The sequence below is a fragment of the Myzus persicae genome, unplaced genomic scaffold, assembly GCF_001856785.1.
Source record: "Myzus persicae strain clone G006 unplaced genomic scaffold, MPER_G0061.0, whole genome shotgun sequence".
In the NCBI taxonomy this organism is placed as follows: domain Eukaryota; kingdom Metazoa; phylum Arthropoda; class Insecta; order Hemiptera; family Aphididae; genus Myzus; species Myzus persicae.
Genome location: NW_019102098.1, coordinates 22,305 through 48,629, shown reverse-complemented (window position 1 = coordinate 48,629; position 26,325 = coordinate 22,305). Strand labels below are relative to the sequence as shown.

Sequence of the window (26,325 nt, the reverse complement as noted above, 5' to 3'; positions counted from 1 at the left end):
GACGTGTGTACGACTCGAGTACAAGTATTTTCGTTTTTCATACCTATGTTCATTAATCATTATAATTCATAATAATATGTTATTCGTGTTTCGTACTTACTATTTGATGTGGCTTATACTGAATATTTTTAACCATCAGTTACTGTACTTACCAACATACTTTGATGTCGTTTAAATATGCCGGATGTACAATATTATTGGAGTATTATAAATTAGGACATGTAAACGAGACGAACATTTTATTTGTGTTAATTTTTTTGTTTTTATCATTATATTCGTGTTTCCAATTATTCATATAGAGGTATATATTATGTGTAATATATTAATAATTCAAACATATCATGGAGGTACAGTGTTGACGCCCACTAAAAATAATTATTTTCATTGAAATATACATACACATGTACCTATGTACTGTTATTAATAAAGTAAATAATATTCGTCTTGTGCAATACCTTTTGATAAATCGGCGTGTATACTATTTAGGCCGATAGATTATATATAATCTTTGAGTTAAATTGTAATTAACTGTTAAATAATAAGTATTCGTGACGATGAAATGATTTGTTAAAAATGTAATTTATTGTATTTTAGAATACAATACCTATACATGGTTGTCTTGAGGAAACATTTCATTTTAAATATGAATAACTGAAAAAGGGATAAAATAAAAGTTATCCTTTTGGGGGCACTAATAAAAAGTGAATAACAAATGGAAATTGCTAACAACTGCATTACCATTAACTAGCTTACCTTATTAGTTTTTTATCTGACCAAGGTACCTGGATTTCCTGTGCGGCACAGGAAATCGAGCTCACGGTCTAGTAACCAGGACGTAGGGGTCTGTTGTGTTAGTAAAATATTATCTTTGTTCCCATAGTACGTTTTTTAACTGACGTTAAAATTATAATATTATTGTAGGTATGCACTCTTTTTTTAAACGTTAGATACAAATCAAATAGTTTCGTGGAAAATTTAGAGTTAACAACCTCATTGTTTGGAATTTTTGAAGCCAAATGTTCAAAAAATGAAAAAAAATTTTACCAAATTAACAAGTATACTAAAAACAAGTCATCTTGTAATAAACAATAATAAACTACTGGAGATAAATTAGGGTATAATGAATAAAAAAAATGTTAATTATGGTGAATTTCCATTTCAATGCTTGATGGAAACCAACTTCACACAAGGACAGCGGGTGTTTGAGTATTATGTTTATATATAAGTGTATAACTATTGTGTACAATATAAATATGCTGCGTACTACAGTCATTTGAAACGGGCAATGGCCAATTCGACTAGTATATACTTAATACTAATCATTTGTTTTACAGTTAATTCAATTTTGAACATACTTAGATAGTTGTATGGTTAATTTTAGGTTATAATATAATATTATTATGTATACAGCGTACGTTTCAAGGTTTTTTTTATAGGTACTATATTTTCGGTTTCGTACATCTTATTATTGTAGTGTAACCGTCCTTCTAATATACTTATAAGTTATAATCGACATTATAATTATAAAATAACTAAAACAATACTATTAACTATTTTTATGCCAATGAACTCTAAAATATAATATTATGATACAATAATGTAAATTATAAGTACCTAATTATTAATTATAAATATTGTATAATATCCGTTTAGTTTTAATTATAATAACAATTATTGTGAATCTGCTTACAGACATCTAGAGACGAGCGGACGAGTAGTGTCCCGACGCCGGAAGCAGCCGGAAATGGATCCCGAGAACTTTTAGAAGACACGTTAAAGGGTCCCAAACCATATCCTAACATCGTTTTACCGACCGGCGGCGGTTTCTGGATTGATGGCCAGGACCAAAACGAGTACGAACCTGCTGCTTCCTCTGGTGGAACCTGTACGTGGAATAATAAAATCGAAACCGATGACACGGCCAAGGCTTATCGCAGATACTACATGGGAAGGGTAAGTGTCCACTTATCAAATAAAGCCTACTTATTAATTTTTTACTAATAATATTAGTACTATTTTTTATAACTACTATAATGGTGTTGTAGAAACAAAAACTGATGTTCGATACTTTCAAATAATAGTAAATTTAAGAAAGGAATTAGAAAATATAATATAATACCATGAACAAATGTAGATTGAAGACCTACTGTTGAATTGTATTCTAAACATCATCATAAACCTTAGTAAAGTTTTACTTACGAACAATATAATAATGCTTTTGAAAATAAAAAACGCTTATAACATATATTATTGGTGGTGCACCGAATAAATTACGACACGGCCGCTGCGGGTAGTCAGTGTGCATGGTGTGTTTATTTACAATTTAGATTAATTATTAGTAATTCATAATAATAACGTAATGGTAGTGGTACCTTCTTCTATAAACGTCTCGTTCGATTTAGTTCAAGGTAATTGCTTTTTTTTCGTGCTCTTCGTATGCCCCAGACACAATATAATATTGTTCTGCGACCTCATAAATTTGAACGTGCGTTTTGCCGAAGACAGTGTCTCGTGTTTACCGTAAACGCGCATTTTCCGAGAATTCTATTTTTTTGTGGCTAAATTAATAACAAACACGCCAAGCATTCAATTTAATAATTTTTTTTTATCGTGGGTTGTGCCAGAATGTATGCGATATAATATAATATTTATAGAATGACGTAGACGACGAGCAATCGATGTAGACTTTTAAACCTTAGCTTACAACTTTCGACTGATAGAATTTTGTCTTCGTCGATATCCAAATAATATATTATGCATGACGCATGTAATGTGTGTACCTACGAAATATTATATAAATATCGGAATCCTTGGGGTAACCCCGCTCCCCAGAGTCGATTACCACGCTAAAATTTCATTTCGCCAATATTGGATGCAGGAATGATTTACGAGCTCCCTCTCGCCTCGCTGTTTCGGATTAACTTTTCCGGCTCCAAAATTTGTTTCTGATCTTATGACGTGAAGTCTTATCTTATACGTATCTGTGACTTATGTGCGCACCCGCAAAACTAATCGTTTTGCGAGATAATATCTTTAAAATTCATCGCTCAAACACTCACACTTTACGACGACGACGAAGTGTATCACCTATTAAGCTATAATATAAACATATTATTAAAGACCGTCGAGGGAACACGTTTATATAATTATAACAATACAGTATTATGTATATAATATATTATTATATTTGCAAATTATGAACAAAAATATTATACTATTATTAGTGCTATTATATAAATTATATAATATATGTATACATTCTGTATTTAATAATTGTCTTGATGATAATTAATAGACCTCGTCACAGGTCAAACTCGCCCCGCACATGCATAGAAGTTGATGACCTCACACCCGCGTGTGCGCAGCGATCGCGTTTTTTGATAACTATTTGACGTGTTGCGCAAACTTGAACGAGAACGAATGCAATTTTTAATTTATCTACGGGAGTAACATGCGCGAGTTGGTTATAGTTTTTACAAACAGATATCAGAATTTTTGTACAAGTCCTAGATTGGGTTCGTTGCGATAAGTGAAATCACTGTGTGCTTAAAAAAACGTATCGGGTAGTCTACGTGTTGAAGTAGAACGTGTGTAATAAAAAAAGTATATTTGTAAACATTCAGTAATGACTAATGTTTTTTCCATGCTTACTCCGAAAAGTGCTATTATATTCAAAATCGCGTCTAATTTTAAATAACTTACTAAAAAATATTGTTTGTTTTTTTTTAGACGTTGTAAACTGTAGTAAATAACGTTGTTTTAAATGGTATTATGTGATTTCGTTAAAACGGCTTTTTTAATTTATATATACAGTCATTTTCTACTATATTTTAGTGACGTAGCTAGTTTAAGTATTAAATACAATTACCTATCGTTCTTTGCAGCCTGACAACAATCATAATTACAATATTGTTATAGGAAAAATGACTTGTTAGACTGTTTTATATTATATTCTCGAATTAAACGGTTTTTGTCGGCTGTCGTAGGTCCGTGACCTCGGCATCGCGTTCATCTAATTTCTATTTTATTTTCAAAAATAAAAAATAGAACCACTTCATATTTGAGACGCGTTTTTATTACCTGCTAGGGTCCATTCGAGTGTTATTACTGTTTGTGTGGATGGTTTTAATGTTTAGTGAACACACTCGGAAGAGTATATTATGTATTATTCGTTCACACACACACAGTTGTAATAATATATCATAACTCTCGTGTCGGGTCCACATTATGTTAAACCTCGCTACAAACGACCGCCGAACGCACGCGAGTACATTATAATAATATTATAATATCATTTTTTTCCATATCATAACGCACTTCTATTTCGACCTTCGGCGTAATTTTTTAATTCTTATATAGTACTGCAGAGAGAAGTATCTTGAAGAGAGGTAACTCGATGCTGCAATTATCATTTTTCCGTCCCACGCGGTTTATTAATTTTTTAGTACACTCTTGGTGCTCGGCAAGCGACAGTTTTGTTGTTTATATTTTCTTTTTTACAATAATAGTTATGGACAAAGTCGTATTAAAATATTATGTGTGCGCTCGCGTTAATTTTATATGTCTGACCGGTCGTTTTAATATAATTAAAACCCCGACCGCCGCAAGTACTGAAGTAGGTACCCCTCTTAATATTTTAACACCGATGACCGACCGAATGTGTAAACCTATACATGCTATCTACATTACGTTATTTTGCTCCGCTCCGTCGTTGTACGCGTCAACAACACCGGTCGTCAGACAGACAGAAGATGTCTGCAAAAACGTTTCTCTATTCCATTGCCGCCTCCCCTCGCGGTACTATGCCCACCGTAAGCTGTCACGTGAGACATCGTAGCGAAACGAAATGAAACGATTATGACGTACAGCGCATACGATTTGTAACTTCATTTAGAGAGCGATGTTTTATTACTATTACTACTATTATTACTACTCCTGTCTGTTGACTGTTTCTATATCGCGTATCCGCGTGCAATATGAAAACACCTTGTTTCTTTTTCCATCTCGAATAATATGATGATTTAGTTATCAGAATAGTAGGATCTCGCAACGTGTATTATGTGTAGGTTTGTATATATATACATGATTCATAATAATTTAATATGAACGCAATATTCGAAATCATTTTTATGTACGTTCACTATGACGACGACGCCTAAACATGTATACCAGAGTTTTCCACTTTATTTTTAATAACCGCACACATAATAAACCATCATTTAACATATAATATGTAACATACTATATTTAATAGGTAAACCTAAATTAAACGAAACGGAACACGATGTGTTGCCTTAAAAACACATTGCATTTTATAATCGTCCAGTGAATAATATTATAAAAATATTTATCTGATAGTGTTTCCTCTTATACTACACGGCATTAATGAACTATTTTTATAAAACTATGGCTTCACATTTTACAAATTAATACTATACAATATAATGATCTATACTTTATGGATTAAACATCGACCTCAGTGTATAGAACGAGTATTTCGTATTTGGCGTATAGTGTTTCCATAAATGACAAAATATGGCCAAGAAGTTGAACTAAAACGTATTGTTCAGTTAAATTATCAGTTGCATTCTCCAAGTGCCCACAACGAATTACATTTTATTATTGTTTTTTCATTGATAAATTATTATAGCTCGAGTCCCGTTTATAGCTTAAGCTCGTTATTGTCGGTTACCAATGTAGGTAGTCAACTTTCAAGCATTTATCACATTCATCTTTAAATGTTGTAATCCCTACAATAATTCTCGTTCTTTGTTGTATTTTAACCGTGGTCATTCGTTAATGTCGTGTTTGCGTGCAAGCTTCACCGACAAACCAAAGCGAATTAAAGTTGACAATAAGCGAGTCGACAAAAGTTTAGACGGTCAAGAATAATTTATTTTCATAATGGCTCTTTGATTTTTTTTTTTTGGATAATTTATTTCACCGAATATAGTTTCTCGGTTACAGTGTAATAAAAATGTGAAATATAATCCTCTAAATGGTAGCTATTTGGACGGTATACAATAATAATGGTATTAGATATTGTATACAGGCTGACAGCGTTGTCTTAAAATAGACGATAAAAAATAATATAAATCTAGCCTCTCGCAGTCCGGCGTCGGTCCATGGGACGTATAATACAATATATATGTGATATATAGGCATTACGCGTTTTGTTCTCTGCAATCATTTTATAGGTTTTACCCAGGTTTCATACAATATATAGGCTGGATGAGAACTCACCTCGTATAGTAACTAGATGTTACGATCACCGAGGTGTTTGTTGTAAACCGACCAACACTGACCATTTTTCACCTGTAAATCGGTTGGTTTTTCTTCGGTTTCCAGTTAACGTAAACGCAGGTCTGGCGTTTTCGGCGAGTGCGTGCCATTTCCGGCCGGATAAGAGGAACAACGATTAGGTATTACGGACAAGGTGTAGGTACTGCAGTGTTTGCGCTCACAAAGCGGGCAGGTGGTATTTGTGTACATCGGGGTTCGGGCGAGAAATATTGTCTACAAGAAAAACGTGCTCGGCGTATGTTATCGCCACAATGTGTACAATAGTCGCTGTCCCCCTGAAGTAAAATACATAGGAGTAGGTTAAGACGCAGAAAGAGGGTGGTTAGAGTTGCCTATATACATTAAATATTTATATGATATATATAATATACGTTTGTTCGGTTTTACGACTAACGCTTTTCGAACACCAGCTGACGTAACGATTTTTTTTCACAATTTTTCTTCGGTTTTCCACCTGCAGCAAAACTATATGTTTTGGAAGTCCACCTATAGGTTAGGTGGCCGATTGCCGTTGATGTTTACGTTGGTGCACTGATGTTGCTGGAGGGGGGGAGCGTAAGGGCTTAAGCAGTCAAGCTCCCCCCTCGAAATATTGAATTGGAAATTGTATACTATAGCCTATTGTAAACACGAATTGGCTTTAAAAAATGACTATCCAGTAGCATTAAAATACATAAGACATCATAAGGAATAAAACATATACAATAAACATAAAACATAAAACACAAACTTAAATTGATAACAAGAAATAAAAGATGTAATATTTTGAGTTATAACTTCAGTAGTGCCGTAGCCAGGGAAAAATTATGAGAGTTTTTAAAATTTGTAATCATTATATTCTTTTGATATGAAACAACTTATTTTATTGTAATAAGCCTGTAATATCATGACAATACAATCTACAAGTAATATCATGGGGGGTAAACAGTGTAGTCTTTATATGTAGGAGATACTACCACACCGAGATGCTATACACGCTCTCTATTTTCCTCGTTTGTTTACGAATTTTAAACTCGCCAACATTCCTTAAAAAAGAAAAACCGTTTTGTTTAAAGTTTGCTCGTCATGATGCAAAGTATAAATATATTATTGATCGTAGAGTGTCTATACATTAGGTATTCAAATAAAAATTGTATTAACCGTGGGCCGTGGCACACTAGGTGACCCAGAAAAAAAGGTCCCTCGACCCTGTGAAAAAAACCCGCTCCAAGTTCTCCGTTTGAACAACGACCTTTGTTCGAATTGAAATTCTTTAACGACCTTTTATCTTTCGAGTTTCGACGTTCAACCGTATTTGGATGTATAATAGGTATATACTTTGATTTGTGTATATATTTCTTTCTTTCCCTAGCTTTTTTTTAATCGTTAAAAGCACTATGTATATATTACATAGGTAACAATGAACTTAAATTATGCACAAAAGCTCGTTTTCTAAACCGCATTAATGATTTATAGTTTGATTATCGCAACTAGACAGGTCGGGATTGGAAAATAATGATGTGCGGCTATAATATATATATCGATATTCGATACATAATATTATATTAAATAGTGTTGTGGAGCGGGCTTGCAATGCGATGTACACGGATTTCTCATTACACCACCATAAATCATATAGTATGGCTTATAATATTATACTGTTCACAAATACCAAATAAAAACAAACAGATCATTGATAAGCACAATAGCGAAGATTAAAGATAATGTGACAGTTTAAACTCAGTCAATACAAGCTACAGCAGCTGTATTAAAACAATGTGCACAGTTAATTACATTAGTTATTATTATATTATTAAATGAGATACGATAAGTACCTACATCCTAAAACTATGCTAGAATAAAGGTAAAAATAAATCAGCAAGGTACTCGATACTCGGTGCACGATTTAGTCGATCTTACATATAATTGAAGTATGTTAGCTTTGTTAGCATAATGCATATTAATAATTATTTATTTAAGTATGTGCTTTCTAATGTGCATATAAATAGCGTACTATAATAGTAGTAGCAATTATAGAGCATACTTGTCATGGTACCAAATATTACTAATCAATGGCAGTAATTTATCAATATGTCATACCATTTCGATCTTTCGTTATAGATGACATATTTTTTCGTTAAATAAATAGTAACATTTCGGGTTATTTTTTATTAGATTAATTATTCGTTATGTATCGTTTTATTTATCTATTCACAAGGTTTAAACCATAAATTAATTAATTTAACGTATTTGTGGTTTATATTGCAGCTTCATAATTTATTGACCCAAGGGAATATTAACAACTTTTATACTGTATGTACCTAATTAAAACATAAAATATATTCATCTCTTCGCTAGTAATCTAAAAATTATAATTACTGGTCAGTTATTTAAAGCTCAAATATATCTCATTTTTGTGTTTAATCATTAAACATTTCTTTAACTCTACGTGTAATAGACTTTAACTATATTCCTTTCCAAGGCAGTCAAATTTCTAATGCTAAAAAAAAGGTATCATAATTCTGTCGTACTCAACTATTCATTGCCGGATACCGTTAACAAGAGTCCTTCATTAGATGGTCGGTAAAATCTGAAACGCAATCGTTCTGACTTCGTTAGTGCGTAATTGATGATTGTTATCATTATATGAAACACATGGCGGCGGTGTCTCTTTTTTGTCCAGTGGACATTATGTTATTGTTATTTATATTATAATATTTACCACGTGTCGACCGCCATCATGAACCGTTTATAATTTCGATATTTTTCTTTTCCTTTTTTTTTTTTGGACGGAACCAACGGCGACTGATACCCGACGACGATACGCAACGTCACCGCGGGTACATTATAAACTTGCAAGTGTGGGACGACCTGGAGTATTGTAGTATTATAATATAGCTACAGCAGTCTGCCTGTATACACGCGCCTACACGTTTCCCTGCAGTCGTGGTCGTTCCCGACACACGTCGTGATTTCTTCGTAAATACCTGTATTAGTATAGTATCTATATATGCATACTATCCGTGTGCTGGAGGTCTATGACCCTCCTATGTATAATATCAAAAAACATACATTATAATATGTAGCGTTGTGCTATTTCGTCTAATCTATCTTTTACTCGATAAGTTTTCGGATGGAAATTTACACGCAGTCCTCGGAATTTATATATATGCACATTTTTGTCGATGATATCTTGCTCGTCGTTTAGCTACGACGCATAGGCTAATGATATATTATATTATTATATAGTATACGCGGCACGGTAACGCATGCGCCTATATCACTGCGATCACTGATGTCTGCTAGCCGCTGCTGTTACTGTGAACTACAGTTGTCACGCGTCGGCGTTCACGACTGCGACGACGACGTAATGGGCCTCCTCCACAACCCATGATGCCATTGTCTAAAGACACGAGCACCATATGGTTTGCCGGTCGTCTTATATAATCCATTGTTACAGTGCACCCTACCCCCCCCCTACTCCTTCAACTTACCATAATTGTTTTCACGTGGCCGGTTATGGGCTTTTACCTGATTGCGCACCGCGGGAGGGCATAGGCACAGTGAAACGGGCCCACGTCGTTTGTTGCATAGGTCGATTAAGTCCCTGCTATGTAGTATAATGTATGTATACAATACGATATTATAATGCACGATCAACACTATATTATGGTGTACACGCCCGACAGTTTTGTTTGTGGGGTGGACGGAGGAAAATAGCTGTTTAGTATGCAAACCTGCAAACGCAACAGCCGTTTTCGGTGAGATTTAGCCGATATGTATGCACTATGCGCATTGTCATTATTATAATAGTGATATTATTATCACGATCAAATGTCGGTCTGCCCTTTAGCGCCGCCGCCAGCACGCCACTCCAACCCCCCGTCACGTAGTGCTGGTCGAACCCTGGTCGTAAACGTTGTACTACCTTTTGGACCAACCGTGATTATAATACCTACCTATATAAATACATAATAAATAATAAAACGTTAGCTTATCCGGATGGAGCGTCTGTTGAATTGCTGCGGGGGTGTGCTGATGCAGGGAAAACCTCGGTGCATAATATAATATAAAAACGTTATTTTGTCGTAATGCATAATTATATAAGACTTTTCGGTCTTTCGATATAAATAATATATATACAATACTTTTTAAAAATTGTTGCACGGCATAAACTGTGTGGTTATTATAGCTGACCGTACATTATTTACATTACATTTCTTTATATTGATTACTTGAATTACTATTATATTATATTTGCATACATTCTATAATTGAGTAGTATTATTAAATTAGATGACGGAGTTCAGTTTCGTTGATTAAATTCATTAATTTTCTGGATGTATCGGGAGTGGGTGAAAGTATCTTGTGTAGAGTATCCGGAAGTTCCTGTTTGATGCGTATTTCACTGGCGGCATTCGAGGAGTATATTATATGCATGACCGTAATGAGATGTATATATTAAATTATACTTTATTACTACGTCTCTTGCCGTCGTTTTTTCAAAAGCCGCTGATGTTATTGAACGTTTTTTTTTTCAATCTTCGAGGATTTATCCGCAATACTGCAGTGCTTTTTTGTTTTTCAATTCGTTTACCGAGCAGAGGACTGCAGCATCTGATGAAGTGTACGGGAAAAGCGGCGTCGTTGATATTATGTATAGGTATCTACGTAATATCAACGACCAGCGGGTGGCAAGAATCGAGTTCTTTAAAACAATAGGCGTATTTTTTATACGACAATGTCAAAGTAGTATTTTTTTCTTTCCTTTCTGAAGTAGTCCTAAACAAAAACTCCATACTTGAAGCAATAATATAGCTATATCGTAAACGTTATATTATGCATATTTCGTGCGATTGTACATAAACATTTCAATACCACGGCGAGAAACAATGATAATATCAAATCTTTCAACAATAATACCTTTACATGCGTACATACACAATGTATAACATATATTATACGTATACTATATTGTGTTATACTTACGTAGGCTTTTCGAGACGATACAATATTGTTATAAAACGACGAACGCCGTGTATAAAATTTAGAGTTCAGCCGAAACGCGTGTTTCTCGTTCGCCCACTCAACGATTTTGCCATCTCCGAGACGAAATATCGCGGCGCATCACCGACGCAACAGTGATGCCGACGTTTTCCCCCCGCTTATACATCATAATAGACTAAGACGACGAAGACGAGCATATGCCCGCCGTGGTGTGCGGTATGATTATATACATATAATATTAGATCATTCCTCGTATAATGAAATCTCGCAGTAAAAAAAAAAAAATTGCACAAAAATAAACGCATTTTGCATTCGAATAATAGCTATCTCGCACTGCATTTTATTATAATATTATTGAATGGATATTATAATATATTAAGCATATTGTGAAGGATACTGAACTACCCTATTAACATTATAAAAATCATTCCTTCAAGAGTTGCGCCAGTTGCGATGTTTCGATTAATGAAAAAAACATAATATTACGCATATAATAATATGATATTAATTTAAATATTTTTTTAATAACACGTGTATTATACCCGATTTGGTTTGTTAAGGTGCATTGTTGTAATACAACCTTATAGAATTATTAATAATTATACGGTTATAGCCATTGGTGGCGTATAATTTATTTTTTGCCTACGCGTTTTTATTAATTATATCTTCATTGTGTATAGTGTGATTATACCTAGTTAACGCGCATATTGAGTCTTATAACAGAGTGTTGGCACTATATAACATTTGCGGAGTGCCGCAATTCATTACACTATTTTCTTCTTTTTTTTTTCTTAACACAGATGCTTTTGATATAAATATGCATATAGAGTGGAAGGTCATTTATACGACGGTAGGAGATTGAAAACAAAAATCGATGATAATTTTTATATTTTATTTATTCATTCACTGTATATAAAATAATGAACTGCACTGAGTGCGAATACGAGACGAACGTCTATCGTTACCTTACTCGAAATCGTATACAATAATATATATTATATTATGTACCTACGTGACCGCCGGGTCGTGACAAATCGGCCATTATTCAGAAAACGTTCCCGTGGCAATTAATATTGTAATTCGTATTGCTATATTTTGTTTTTGAGACGGTTTTTATATGTACGCATAGTACTTATAAAGATTGTTTGAGTGTGCGCAGATGGGCCATTGTTTCTAGCTACCTATATAATAGATTCTCGCCAATCCGATTTAGCCTCTTCGATAACTGTATGTCTGCAGATTTTTTATGCATTCCGACATGCACGCGTTTCGGGTCTAACTCGATTTTCCCTGCTTTTTGTATCGTCGGCGTGCTGCAGTCGACTGAGAGAGAATATTATTTTTGCGCGACGAACGCGTCTCGCTCCACCGCCGAGGCAATCGTATACGGACGGCGATGACAATAGTAATATTATTACAGTTTTTTTTTATTGATTGAAAGACCTAGACAACTGTGACCATTTAGTAAATATTATCTATACGATTTATTGATACAACGTTTTTTTTAAAGTAATAGTGCTATACGTTATTGTGGAATGTTTCTGCTGTAGAACTGTTTTTACTTCGAACAGAAATTCTGGTCCTGGTTATTATTTTTATAGGGATGTTGAAAAGTCTTCATATTTACGACATTCAGTGACAATTTATTTAATTGTTAGACGTAAGTAGTATACAACTCGCTTTGCACATGGAGAATAATTGTTGCAGGTGGTTACCATAAAGTAACCTTTTGTTAAGTTGGTATGTCCTATGCGTGATCGATTAATGAAAATTATTATTATAATTAATTAAATATCACGCGTCGCAATAACAATAATATAATGTATGAACGTACCTACTAGTAATACTACATTACCTATAATAGCACGTAGAAAAAATACACGCCTACGAGCGCGTCTGTATATACAAGTTGTACGTTTTTTCCCCATCCATTCGAGTTCATTTCCGTGGCAACCCGACGCGTTTGTGGACATCACAATAATAATATACGCAACTATAATTATTACACACGTATGGGATGTACCTAAATATTATATGTGTATTGCACTGTAACGCTATAATATAGTATTACACGTGTTGACGCGTGTGTGTGTGTGTGTGTGTGCGTACGTGTACGTGGTTCGCACGACGAAAAAAATAAAAACCAAACATATAATGATACTTTTTTTTATGTAATATTTGTGCGTTTTTTAGTTTTATTATTATTGTTATTATTATATTTTTATAATGGGTGGTGAGTCGAATATTCACGTTTCAGTGACGTCACGCACCTACGTGAATGTGGATACCGCCGCAATTCCGCCGTTTATCGTTGACCGACCGTGAAACAACGCAACCACGCCGTGTCCATCGCAGACCGCAGCTATTGAGTTGTAGTGTTATTCCTAAAAAACATTTTTACTCCTGTTTAAAAACATAACGTCAGGAAAATTACGATGGTCTTTAATTTAGGCTTTATCGGGCACAACGATTCGGCTACTGTTGAATACCAACAAATACCAACCATTTGTAGCATGTTTGTATTTTATTATCCTACTGCATATATGAACATAATATCTATATCGTAGCTACTATATTTCTATGTACGATAACGACACCTACTATGCATAATATACTACTTATATATATATTATTATATAATTATGCGTCACACCACAACCACACAGTCTCAAAAAAATGTCTTTGCAGCAATGCAACTTAAAAATAATACAATAATATTATAACTTACTAGTTATAATTGGTTATTGTTTACTGAGGGGTAGGTATGCCCACTGCGTGGTCGTTATTGAAATACATATCAATCGTGATTTGACAAAGAACCTTTTGTTTTTTCTTTTAACTCGAGCCATTAAATAGGTGAAAAGTTATGCCTCCGAGCAGCGGTGAGGGTAGCATATTCATGTACCTCTACATATATGTATAAAACGGTTGTCCCCAGTCGTTATTCTTTCCTACTTCTTTTGAATCTATTAAAGTAAAGTACCTTACCGAGTTCAAACAATATATTATTATAAGTACGACGGTGTGCTTCTAAAAGTAAATAAAAATGTCATCTAAATCATTATTCTTATTACCATGGTAACTGTGTATAGCTGAAGTAGTGCTTTTACTAGCCCCCGTTAATGACGTGAGTGGGTTTCCGTAATTTTCAGTTGGCGCGAAATCGTTTTACAATAAATTGGTATTTAATATAATATAGCCGCGACAAAAAATAAACGTACATAATAATAATAATAATAACAATAATAATATAATATCCTCTAGTGTTTGCCTGCACTCGTAAACACTGCTCTACCCTACAACTCCTCTGTCTCGGACTTACCACATGCGCCTTTGTTTCTATTCATCGCCGTCAGGTATACAGAACTCCCAACTATTGCTTAATGGTTTTTTTTAACGGCGGAATAACTTTATACCTTGCAGATGTTGCGTTTATATTATATTTTGTGAGACTGTTTTGTTTTGAATACACTCATACTTGCGGAGCCAGTCATTATTACAAATATTGCAATCAGTATGCATAATATACACGTCATGTATTCAGGCGCGAGAAAATTTGAATTGGTTTTTACTATATACATCTATTATGCAAGTAATATCTGCCAACGAAAATATAATTTTTAGAATCTAGCTAAAGCAATGATTTTTTTTTACATACGTCGTATTGTTCTATTCTTCAGAAATAATTCAATAATAAATGTGGTTAAGTAATTTTTCCCTATTTTACTTGATCCTAAAAAAATAAAGCACCTTGTAAATAAAAACATGCTTTGATTAGCTTTATATATTGTGTAATATTGAAATAAGTAGCTATACTATTTTTTCTTATGGTTTTTAGAACGATAATAATAATTTTATATAATGTGCGTAGTGTATTACCTACCTACTGATAATATAATTACGCTTTTAAGTATTTTTTTTAACAATTATTATATTTATCTTTAATTTGTTTTTTTTTATATACGAATTTGAGTTGACGTGATATCTGCATATTTTAATTTATCGTGTTTATACTTTTTGACTCGCGTATACCTGCGTGTAATGACAATATATACCATTAGCTATGTAATCTTGAACATTGAAATTAGGTTAACCTTTCACAAATTTTAATTAAGAAAATACTAGCGTGATGATTAGGTAGGTATGTTTTCGTTGAGTTTAAATCATTTTTTAAATTTCCTTTTGCACGAAATCCTCTGGTTGTATAAATATATTATATATATGTATGTGAATATGAGTTTATACGAATGCTTCCAAATATTAAGTGTTAACAAATCATAATAATACGACTTAGTTACGCGAACGCTGCACGATATAAATCATGCTTTATTATTTACACATAAAATGAATAATCATATTTTTGTATTCAAAATAATAAAAACTTTTAATGTGAAAAAATAAGTTTGTGATTATTACCTTTTTTATTGGCATGGCGTGGGCTCACTAGGTAAATAATTTAATATAATTTGCAAATATTATCTGTTCTTTACAGATACAATTGTTAAACTACATATTTTATGATTTGATTTTATAGTTTAGCTTTTAATTTAACTTCATATATTCCAACAATTGCCAACACAGTTTGAATTATTGTGTAACACGAACAAAATACCAAAGCAGTTCAAATCCACAATTGCATAGGTACTAATATTGTAGGTTGATTTACTAATATTTTACTATTTCAAGCAACTCTATTTTAATCGATTTTCCTGGTTGATAAAATCGTTATTTTGTTTGTATATTTCAACTACTTATAGTCGATACTTGTCATCATTCAATATTGTAAAAATAATAATCAGTGTGTTCCTAGTATATTATATATTATATTCTGCAGGCTGTTAGAGTAAAAAAAGATTTTTGCCAAAAAAAAAAAAAACCGTACAGGTACATCATCAATTAATGCTGATGGACAAGCTAACATTTGGTGTTTTAACTGTTCGTATACTTAATTGTGTTTTTTTTTAAATTAAACAATTGTGTACAAAAATCTCGTAAAAGTAAAATCCGAGTGCAAAAAGTATTACGAAAATATAACAGTTATTTTTATCTAACATAAGTTTTTGTGTTAACCATCATATTATTATTCACCACACCGCATATTTTATAAGTTATAAGTTATATTTAATTTATAATAATAATATATACTTATTATTTTTTAATATCACCGTAAAATTGCTTGTTTAATAACATAATATTTTTAACCCCGAAATAATTGCTTGTATATTATATAGGATGAAGCGATAGTTTTTTATGAATTTTTAACTCGATTTAACGGATAAAGCCCAGGAAAACGACCGTATCGCAATGGCTTCCGACGCTGTTTGCCCAACGGAGAATTGTTGGCACAGTCCCTAAATACAATATAATGTGTAACATTATATATATACCATCTACGAATCATCAAAGGGGGCTGGATGTTTTCCTCAATTTGGGTTTGTCCCGTTGGAGAATAATAAAAATTTATATTTTTACCTATATAAAAAACCGTCGTCACGTGACTCATGAATTATAACTTATATACAACTATAACCGGTTGTCTTTGCGTACTTATTGGCATATATTTAAAGGTACCGATAAAGTCCACGGTCGCAACGTGACGCTTCAAGGACAACAATATACTTAATATACCTATAAACATCATAATATACAATACTTTTTCAACTACGAGCATGGTTGGGACAAAATCGTTATTATGCAATGGATAAGTTTGCGAAATGTTCACGATATCGTGTGTCAACCAGTGCTGCAGTCTCCATCGATTGGCTCGAGCGCAATTCCATTTAATTGTTTCTCTCTCTCTCTCTCTCTCTCTCTCTCTCTCTCTCTCTCACACACACACACACACTCTTCTTTTATCTCACTCTATATGTTTAACGTATATATAGTATATCTATCCATCTTTCATTCTCTCGAATTGATTAATCCACTTTTTAATAGCTAGTCGTTTAATGTATATACTATATGTATAATATAGTTTAGGTACGCGACCTGTCCATCGATCCTCCGGAACACAATCGATTACGAAACTCATACATAATAATTATATTGTTATGATCCAGGCTGCACTGTCATGGATGAAATTTACGCGTATACATGACTCATCTCTTATTGTCGTCTGTTTGGTTTCAGGAACACTTCAACTTTGTCGGAACGGACGATCAACTGGGCCCTGTGCTGTTTAGCGTGAAAACCGAAAGCCTGGCTTCCCAAGAGCAAACGAGACTCTTGCTACGGCTACGGACTGGCACCACGCACGAACTGGTTCCTTCATCATGCGCCACTTCAGCGCCTCACCACATGGCCAGGGTAAGCAGTAATACAATTAGATTGTAATATATTTTTACAAAGATGGTCGAAGACTAAACATATTTGTAGTTTTCATAATTATCATCGTAGTTAGGTCATTTCGGATTGGGTAATATAACTATAAGCACAAATGTGCATAAATGTTTGCAACGATATCCTCTCTCAGTCCGATCTAATAATAATATAGGTTCGTCACTCGAAGACCATTAAATAAAAGATAATAATAAAAAAATACTATTAATCAAACAATATTTTAATCATTATGATAGAAAGAGTCATTTTCTATTTTTAAGTGTCTTGATGATATCATATTGTATATTAATTATATTTTAGAGATTTGTTTCGCTAATAATTTCTGAAAAAAATTCCCCGGAGAGAAAATTTAGAAATAATAAATTAATAATGAACGCTGTTGTGTTATATATTTTTTTAAATACAATTTTGTTTTATACACGCGCATAGATTACGCACGTGCCAGTAACTCATTAAAAACACATCATTCGTGTAACGACATCATACTACACTTCGTTTAATTTCTAGTTGGACTGTATTTTTAATATCATAATGTCACATTAAATTTATAGACAAAGAATTTATATTTCATTAGTACTGTTCCATTTCATAATGCTCATATAAAGTTTCACTTCGGATAAAACTTTTCAACGAAATTAAATAGTAATTTAAGATTGAATTTTCATGGAATGGTCAAGATCTTTTAGTAGCTAGTTTTCCCATTAAATTGTTTTAAAACTCTTAACGCACCTCTCATGAGTCGAAAAGTAGGTTTGAAGTGAGAATTGAAGTATTTTTGAAGACCAAGAAGTTTTTATAATATTATCGAAATAAACAAAACCAATTGTAGCAAGTACAACTCAATAATTAATTCCAAATATTATAACTATCATGCAGCTTAGGATCTCATTCAGATAATATTTCCATCGATGCATACTACTTGTGGTTGAATAAAAAAGATTGAAGAAAGGTGGTCGTTGGTAACTTGCGTCCCAGCTTGCCTTTTTTAAATATAGTTCTGTCCCTAATTGTCATTATAATTATTAATTGATTTATAATAATGTATGACATATTTATAAAGAATGTCAATACATTATTGTTTAATTTAAACACAGAATACCTTGTATTAATCATAATTTGTATTTTCGATTATCGTAATTGTATACAAAACACACTAAAATAATCATAATAACTGTAATAGGTATATATATTATCGATTTTTGATATGCAATTGACATCGATAAAATTTGTATCATATTATGCTATATAGCCAATTTGCTACCCCTTTTTTTTACCTTTTATGGGAATGCTACTTCTATGCAGCCATTTTTTTGATCGTGCAACTAACGCATACAGCTCCCAAACATGTGAATTTGTTTTGAATACAACCCATTTATTAGGTACGTCGTTATTGTAAAATGTTTACGCAGATGAATTTGGCGTAAATGAGCTGTCGGAAAAAAACATACATATTTTATTTTGGAGCAAATAGACTGAACCCGAAACAAATTCATTTTTTTGTCGCAAGTGGATAATTCCCGCTAAAACATCACACCCTAGTTGAGTTGTTTTCTTCAATATTATAATTTAGAGTGAATGATAATTTACTTCCAAACAATTATTAAACTTAATTCATAAGAGCACTGTCTGTATTTTCTTGTTGGTTTCATACAATATTTAATTTTCAACGGAGTTCTGACTATTTTATTCATTTTTACAAGTTGAACCCTATTTACGTAGATATGTACTGTTTATATTTTCATTTGACAATAGAAAAGTGTACAATGAAGTAGTATATTATATAAAATACTTCACTGAAAAATATTCTTACCTATTTGATGAAAGGTTAATTTAGTAATTGTAAATTTAATAATTGTAATATTAAAACTAACAACACAGCATAATATGGCATATTTGCAATTTTGTACGTTTGCAAGACGGAGATAACTCATGCGGTCATTATGTCCTTTTAACAACTAATTGTGTTCTGGAACATGGATAAATAAAGGAGCTTGCATCTACTAAAGAATCACTATTTAGCTACCATCCGTACGATGTTTAGATTCTATAACTACAGTACGGTGCACTCGGTGCAGATGCATAATAAAAAATAGTAATAATAACGGTATAAACGAAAAGAAAAGCAATATTCTAGGATAGTTGGCGACCGGCCCGTGAATGGAAACACGATAAATATCATAATAAACATCATTGGATCTCTGCACTGGCCTGGATAAAAATAGTCCAGACTATATCTGTTGACGGCAGGACGGTTTTTAATAATAACAATAATGCGCATTCTCGTTCTAGTGTTTTTATTATTATTACTGAATTTCAGTACCACGTGCTGCTGCAGTGCTCTTGCTGTTACGACTTACGAGTCATATATTATTTTCTTGCACAGTTTTAGTATTATTTCGGTGCAATCTAATCGTTATCACAAAATTAAATTTTAAGAGGCTTAGGCCGTTGTAGGTTATGCATTGCGCTTACTATTTTGGTAGACCACTTAATATGCATATATGTTTATCGATTCATACCAAACATACGTATTACGTTAGTAATATGTATTTGTTATATTACTTTAAACGCATAATATATTTTAAACTAAGAATATTCGTCGTACTTATAGTTTCCTTTCAAAAACTCGTTTAGGCTACTGTATTCAAACTCCCCGTTAAGGTCATTTTCATTCGCAAATCACAAAAAAGTAATAACTCACTATCGTCTATCAATTATGTACGTTGTTAATATCTAATTCTGACCTTCGATATTCCTTCGATATTCCATACAATTACTTATTTAAAATGAATAAATATTGTATTACTAAAATATTATTAAACCTATAGGGTGCAAATAAGGCTACAAACGAATCTAATATTTATTTTAATTCACTACAACTTAAATTTTCGATTCTGAGCTGAGCGATAAATGTATTGATTTTACTTTATTATTGGGTGTATTTTTAAAAATATTTTGTCTGTTTATATATACTTACGAGATAAGTTGTCAAATTAATAATTTTATTTTCAACTTTAAGGGTAGTTTTTGATAGAAAATTGGGTTGAAAGGTAAAAACTATAACGGATTTTGTTTTTTTTTGGTGTTACTCAAGAACGGATAGATACATCCTTATGATACAACCTTAGATACATCAAAATATTTTGACTCATTTTGAACTATTTAAAGATTCTGGAAATTAAAAAAAAATTTGTATTTCTTTGAATGTTGAAATAATATTTTTCACTTGTTCAACGAATTTGAAAATTTTATACAAGATTCCTAATAAGTTATTGTTCTATTAAATTGAAAAAAATATTAGAGATAGGGCCAAATATTTTTTATTAGGATTTGATAGAATAACGTTTTTAGCTATGCTGTTGTAATTTAAAAATATTATTCTTCGGTTCTTGAAACATTCAAAGTGTATTACTATATTTTATTCTAACAATACCATTTTTAAATGTAATGCTTTTGTTAAAAATTAATTAATTCAACAGTAATACCTATAGTAAAATAATTATTACTTTTATAGTAATATAAAGTATAATATTTGGTAATATAGGCTGACAAACTGTCTTCTTTCTTAGCTCAGAATCATTTTCGTATGTAATTATTTATCGTTGAATTCAACTCTTTTTATTATAGATAATACATTGTGTGATTATAGGTTATATTAAAGGTGTTTATAATATCTTATTTCAAATATAATAATGTATCAATTAACTTCAAGAATACATATATATATATATTATATCAGTTGCATATATATAACTTACCTATATTAAGTTATAATCTATACATATTTGTGTAATATTATAATGTATAAATAGTCTGTAAATGAGTGAAATAATGATCGTGAAATGTATTTTAATTTTAAATTGTGCCTTTTCTGTTCCTTAGCTGTTAAACGATCAGCTATCAGTTACCAATATGTCACCGGTTTTGAGTTGTAAAACGTCTCAACTAATTGCCGCCTATGACGAACACGTACTAGTGTCGCACTTTAAATTTGGTGTATTATATCAAAAGTACGGCCAAACTAGCGAGGAAGAATTATTTTCCAATCAACATACTTCACCCGCGTTCGATCAGTTCCTCCAATTACTCGGCCAGCGGATACAACTGAAAGATCATAAAGGGTAAGAACACACAAGCTTTACTAGTGACATTGACATGGTTATTAATAATTATTATTTGTTTGCTCGTGATTTAGGTACCGAGGAGGCCTAGACACACAGTTTGGTCAAACCGGTGACGAAGCCGTTTACCAAGTGTTCAAAGACAGGGAGATCATATTCCACGTATCTTCTTTGCTTCCTTACACCGATAACGATCCTCAACAATTACAAAGGAAAAGACATATCGGTAAGTGTTTATACACGTGTTATGTTATAATAATTGCCAAAGATAATAAATACAAATTACAATGATTATTGGATTATTAATTTTAATTATAAATGATTTTTTCTCTAGGTAATGACATCGTGGCAATAGTTTTTCAAGAATCCAACACCCCGTTCACCCCTGACATGATAGCGTCACATTTCCTACACGCCTACATCGTCGTACAAGTGATCGAGCCCAACACTCCCAACGTTAGGTATGTGGTATTTTAATGTTTTAATAATTAAATTAGGTAGTATGGACATTTTTAATGACCGGTTATGACTTATTTTTATTATTATTGCTCGTTCAGGTATAAGGTCAGTGTGACCGCCCGGGACGATGTGCCCTTCTTCGGACCGACGTTGCCCAACCCGGCCGTGTTCAGACACGGTCCAGATTTCAAACAGTTCCTTCTCACCAAGCTGGTAAACGCAGAAAACGCCTGTTACAAGGCCCATAAATTCGCCAAGTTAGAGGTGAGTCTTGCGATATGTTGAGGCATGATCGTATGTCGTCGATGTGTTGGGTTATAATATCACAATTATTTTTTTTTTTTTTACTTATTTGTCATGTGTTTTCAGCTGAGAACCCGGACGTCTTTGTTGCATTCGTTATGCGAGGAGCTAAAAGACAAGACTAAGGACTTCCTGGGTCACAACGAAGCCGGTGGTGCTGGCACTAGTTCCGGGGCGGCCGGCACGAGCGGTGGCCTGGGCACCGATCTGACCAAATCATCTGTGGCCTCGTCGTCGTCGTCCTCGTCGGAATGCGGCAACGGTACCATCTCGGGGGCCGGCAGCAGGTTCATAGACACGGTACGCAAAGCGCTCATAGCCCGGGTCAAGACGCAAACGCTGTCTAACGCCGAGGCAAACAACAACATTTCGGGCGGCTTATCCAAGAAGACTAGCAGCTGTTCGGCTGACGGGTCCATACCGAGCGTGAGTTGAACCACACCTGCCCATTGTTATTATTATTTTCGTGTATATAATTATTATCATCGTGACTTACGAAATGTATTTGTGTTTTTTTCATGTTCTATTCGTGCGTGCAGTTTGGTAGATCGTTGTCGAAAAGTAGCAAAAAGAGTTCGCCCTCGTCACCGATATCCAGTCCGGACATCCATCCGGTGCACAGGACTTCCAGGTACGTCCACCATACAATAATATGTATATTATATAGTGCACCATACATGCAGATATAATAATCGTCTTCGACGTGGGTCGTAATCTCTGTGTTTTCTTGTGCTTTCGCAGTGGAGCTAGCCGCGTGGCCATGTCGGAAAGCGATTCGTCGTCGTTGAACAGCGTTGAGCTTGATGGCCTGGGCATGGCTGGTGCCGTGGACAGCGACACCGGTCTGGAGAGCATGTCGTCGGCCGAGACGCCCAGTGGCAAGCCTTGCAGCATGTGCTGTTGTGACGCTTCGAACAACGACTCTCGGGTGGAAGGCCTCCGGCAAGACGTGACTAGGTTAAAGTGCGACAAACTGGAACTGTTGAGACAGAACGTGGTAAGTATCTCTCTCTCTCTCTCTATTCCTCTCACTACTTCTCCACCATCCGTTCATCCGTAATTTTCTCTTCGATTATCAAATATTTTTATTTTTTCTTAGAGTTGTCAACACGAAATAAAAAGGTTGCGAGAGAAGGAACTGGTGCTGCAGTCGGAACTCACGTCCGCATCCAAGGAGATTCTAAGGTTGAGGGAACTTTTGAAAAACTATACCACCAATCCCAACTCGTCGACTGTTTGAATATAGGTAAGCGGTCATTGTCTTTGTCCCTAATCCCTAATTATGTACTTACACCAAACTAGATTGCCGTAAATTTCAGTTAAAAACTAATTATTTTGTATACGTATTTTTAATATTTATTTTTTTATGTTGTAACTATTCTTCAAAGTGTTCTATGTTATTGTTGAGTTCTAAATTATCATTATTACCTACTACAATATAATTTTGTACAATTAAAAGACGTATCATCAATTTTGGCTTTAAATGTGACATTATTCATTATGATGGTTTACGTTGGTAGGTCGGCAATCTAGTTAGTTGGGTCTTATGTGACAGGGAACTAACGTTGCCTTTGATTTTCGTGTGTTTTAATTGAAATTTTCTAAACACTTGTGTATTTTCAGGGTACTTACCGATTTTGCGACGAAGATATAACCGACACTTGACGCTTTCTCACACTGTTGCAAAATCATGCTATGTCTGCTGCGGATATTTCTTCTTGGACAACCATTTATGGCCACCGGCGAATAAACAATATTTCGTCTTACAGGATGGGAATAATATAGCTTAACGCGATACCAAAGTATTAAATATTATATAATTATTATTTTCAAAACGATTTGAATTTATCGTTATTAATCTATGTTGGATTGTATTTACCTACTAAAATTAGCGTTAATAATGTAAATCCATTATTATATTTATTTTTAATTGTGCTTGTAATCGTTAAGAGAAAAAAATAATATTGTGTAAAGCATATACCAAAGTATTAATATTTGACGTTTTAATAATTATTTGACACTAAATCCGCGTGACAACGTTGATTTGTTTGTGTCAAAATAGCATCGTGTATGACGTAATCACACAATTTTATGTTAATTTATTTATTTAATTGGTTGATAATTTATCGACTATAAAATTCATCCTATACGTCACGAAAATTGTAAATACATTTATTACATAGTTTTAAGTCTAAGGGTTTATTTTTAAGTGTGTAGTAGTAAAAAACTTAACAAAATATTACCATTTCCATGTCGGTGCAAACAAATTTGAGCATATTATATTGTAATATGATTTCATATTATAATTTTATTTCATATTATAATTTTATTTATTTCATTTTTATTTTCGAATCATAAAAAAATTACCACCGTAATAATACCTAACCAATGTATGAATTATACATTTTACTATTAATATATATAATTTTTTTAAGTATTTTTTTAATAATTTACTTGTTTGATATGTATATGGTTATTTCTATGAAGTAAATGTCCTATGTGTACTCATTATCTCATTATTTGAATAAAGCCGCATAAGTGTGCATGTATTTATATAGTGATAAGGAACTAATATTATATCAATGATATGATTCTTGTGTCTATTAAACTTTTTTGTAAAGTCTATCGTGTTTTTGTCAAAAATTTATCGGGAAGAGGAAAAATAAAAAAAGTTTAGTTAATATTATATTGTTGATTATAATAGACTATAATAGTATTATTATGGTTATTTTAACAGTATTAATTTATAGGTATAACGGTAGTCTAATTTAAAAAAATACGCACCTAACATTTTAATATTATAATACTCGTGTATACTTTATTTAAAATGTGTTTTTGTTGCGCACAAATGATTGTTCTCCTTAAAAAAATTTTAATTGCATGAAATGTATGTCAATTTATATTATTATTTTTAATTGTATAATTTTTAAACAATTTATAAATATCTAAAATTGTACATGTTCATTCAAATACTCCTAAGATAAAGTAGGTACACACACATACACAGAAAACCTGTGTCCGTACTGTTTCAAATCAGGCACACTAATTACATTTTTTTTTTAGCCTATATACATATGTATGTAATATTATATCTGAGTGTATTATGTTTTGTTATTATTATTATTATTATTATTAATGCAATAAATGTTAATTTTTATGCAAGACTTATTGATTTAACAACAGATCCTAAAATTGCTTTGTTTAATATATCAGATTCTTTATGCATATTGTATATTGCCTGATATGAAAGAATACATATAATGTATCAAAAAATCTTTTTAGATGGTGTTAACTATAGATTTATATTAGAGTTCAATAATGAATAAAGAGGAATGTTTATATTTATGAACACATGAGTAGGTACACGATCACTTTAAATTGATCATGTGCTAACATTTTAGACCCTGATCAACACAATGGAATTACTTCAATACTTTTCTTATAGGATATTATAGTATATTCATATACATAATAATTAATAAGTTATAAGTTATAACTAATATATGTTTTTTATATTGTATAAATTATTTGAAACAATACATTTGGGATTGAATGTTCCTCCTGAAAATATATTCTAAAAAAACTCCTGTAAATGAAGTTATTTTGTAACTTAATACATACTCTATAGAACATTTAAAAAACTTTATTCATATTATTACATTATTATATATTTGTATAGACATTTATGTCCTAAATAGTTACCAAATATGCATTAAAAATGTGGTTATTTTAATTTATTATCTTTATTTTTAAAATGAATTAATTAAATCCTCATAATAGTGGGAAAATTATTCTTTACGATATGAATCTAAAA

General features: G+C 32.6%; 1 protein-coding gene across 4 annotated transcripts in view; it reads left to right on the top strand.

Moving 5' to 3' along the window:
• LOC111031228 (rap1 GTPase-activating protein 1) overlaps positions 1 to 25,134 on the top strand; it is a 159,658-nt gene extending 134,524 nt beyond the window's left edge. For all 4 annotated transcript variants that reach the window (XM_022311088.1, XM_022311090.1, XM_022311091.1 and 1 more), the window contains 11 exons: positions 1,693 to 1,953; positions 17,419 to 17,595; positions 21,511 to 21,749; positions 21,824 to 21,975; positions 22,084 to 22,210; positions 22,307 to 22,472; positions 22,578 to 22,937; positions 23,051 to 23,142; positions 23,253 to 23,508; positions 23,611 to 23,757; positions 24,135 to 25,134. In XM_022311088.1, coding sequence (XP_022166780.1) covers positions 1,693 to 1,953; positions 17,419 to 17,595; positions 21,511 to 21,749; positions 21,824 to 21,975; positions 22,084 to 22,210; positions 22,307 to 22,472; positions 22,578 to 22,937; positions 23,051 to 23,142; positions 23,253 to 23,508; positions 23,611 to 23,751 — 1,971 coding nt within the window. In that variant the 3' untranslated portion in view covers positions 23,752 to 23,757; positions 24,135 to 25,134. The remainder of the gene's footprint in view (positions 1 to 1,692; positions 1,954 to 17,418; positions 17,596 to 21,510; positions 21,750 to 21,823; positions 21,976 to 22,083; positions 22,211 to 22,306; positions 22,473 to 22,577; positions 22,938 to 23,050; positions 23,143 to 23,252; positions 23,509 to 23,610; positions 23,758 to 24,134) is intronic.
• Positions 25,135 to 26,325: the final 1,191 nt, after the last annotated feature.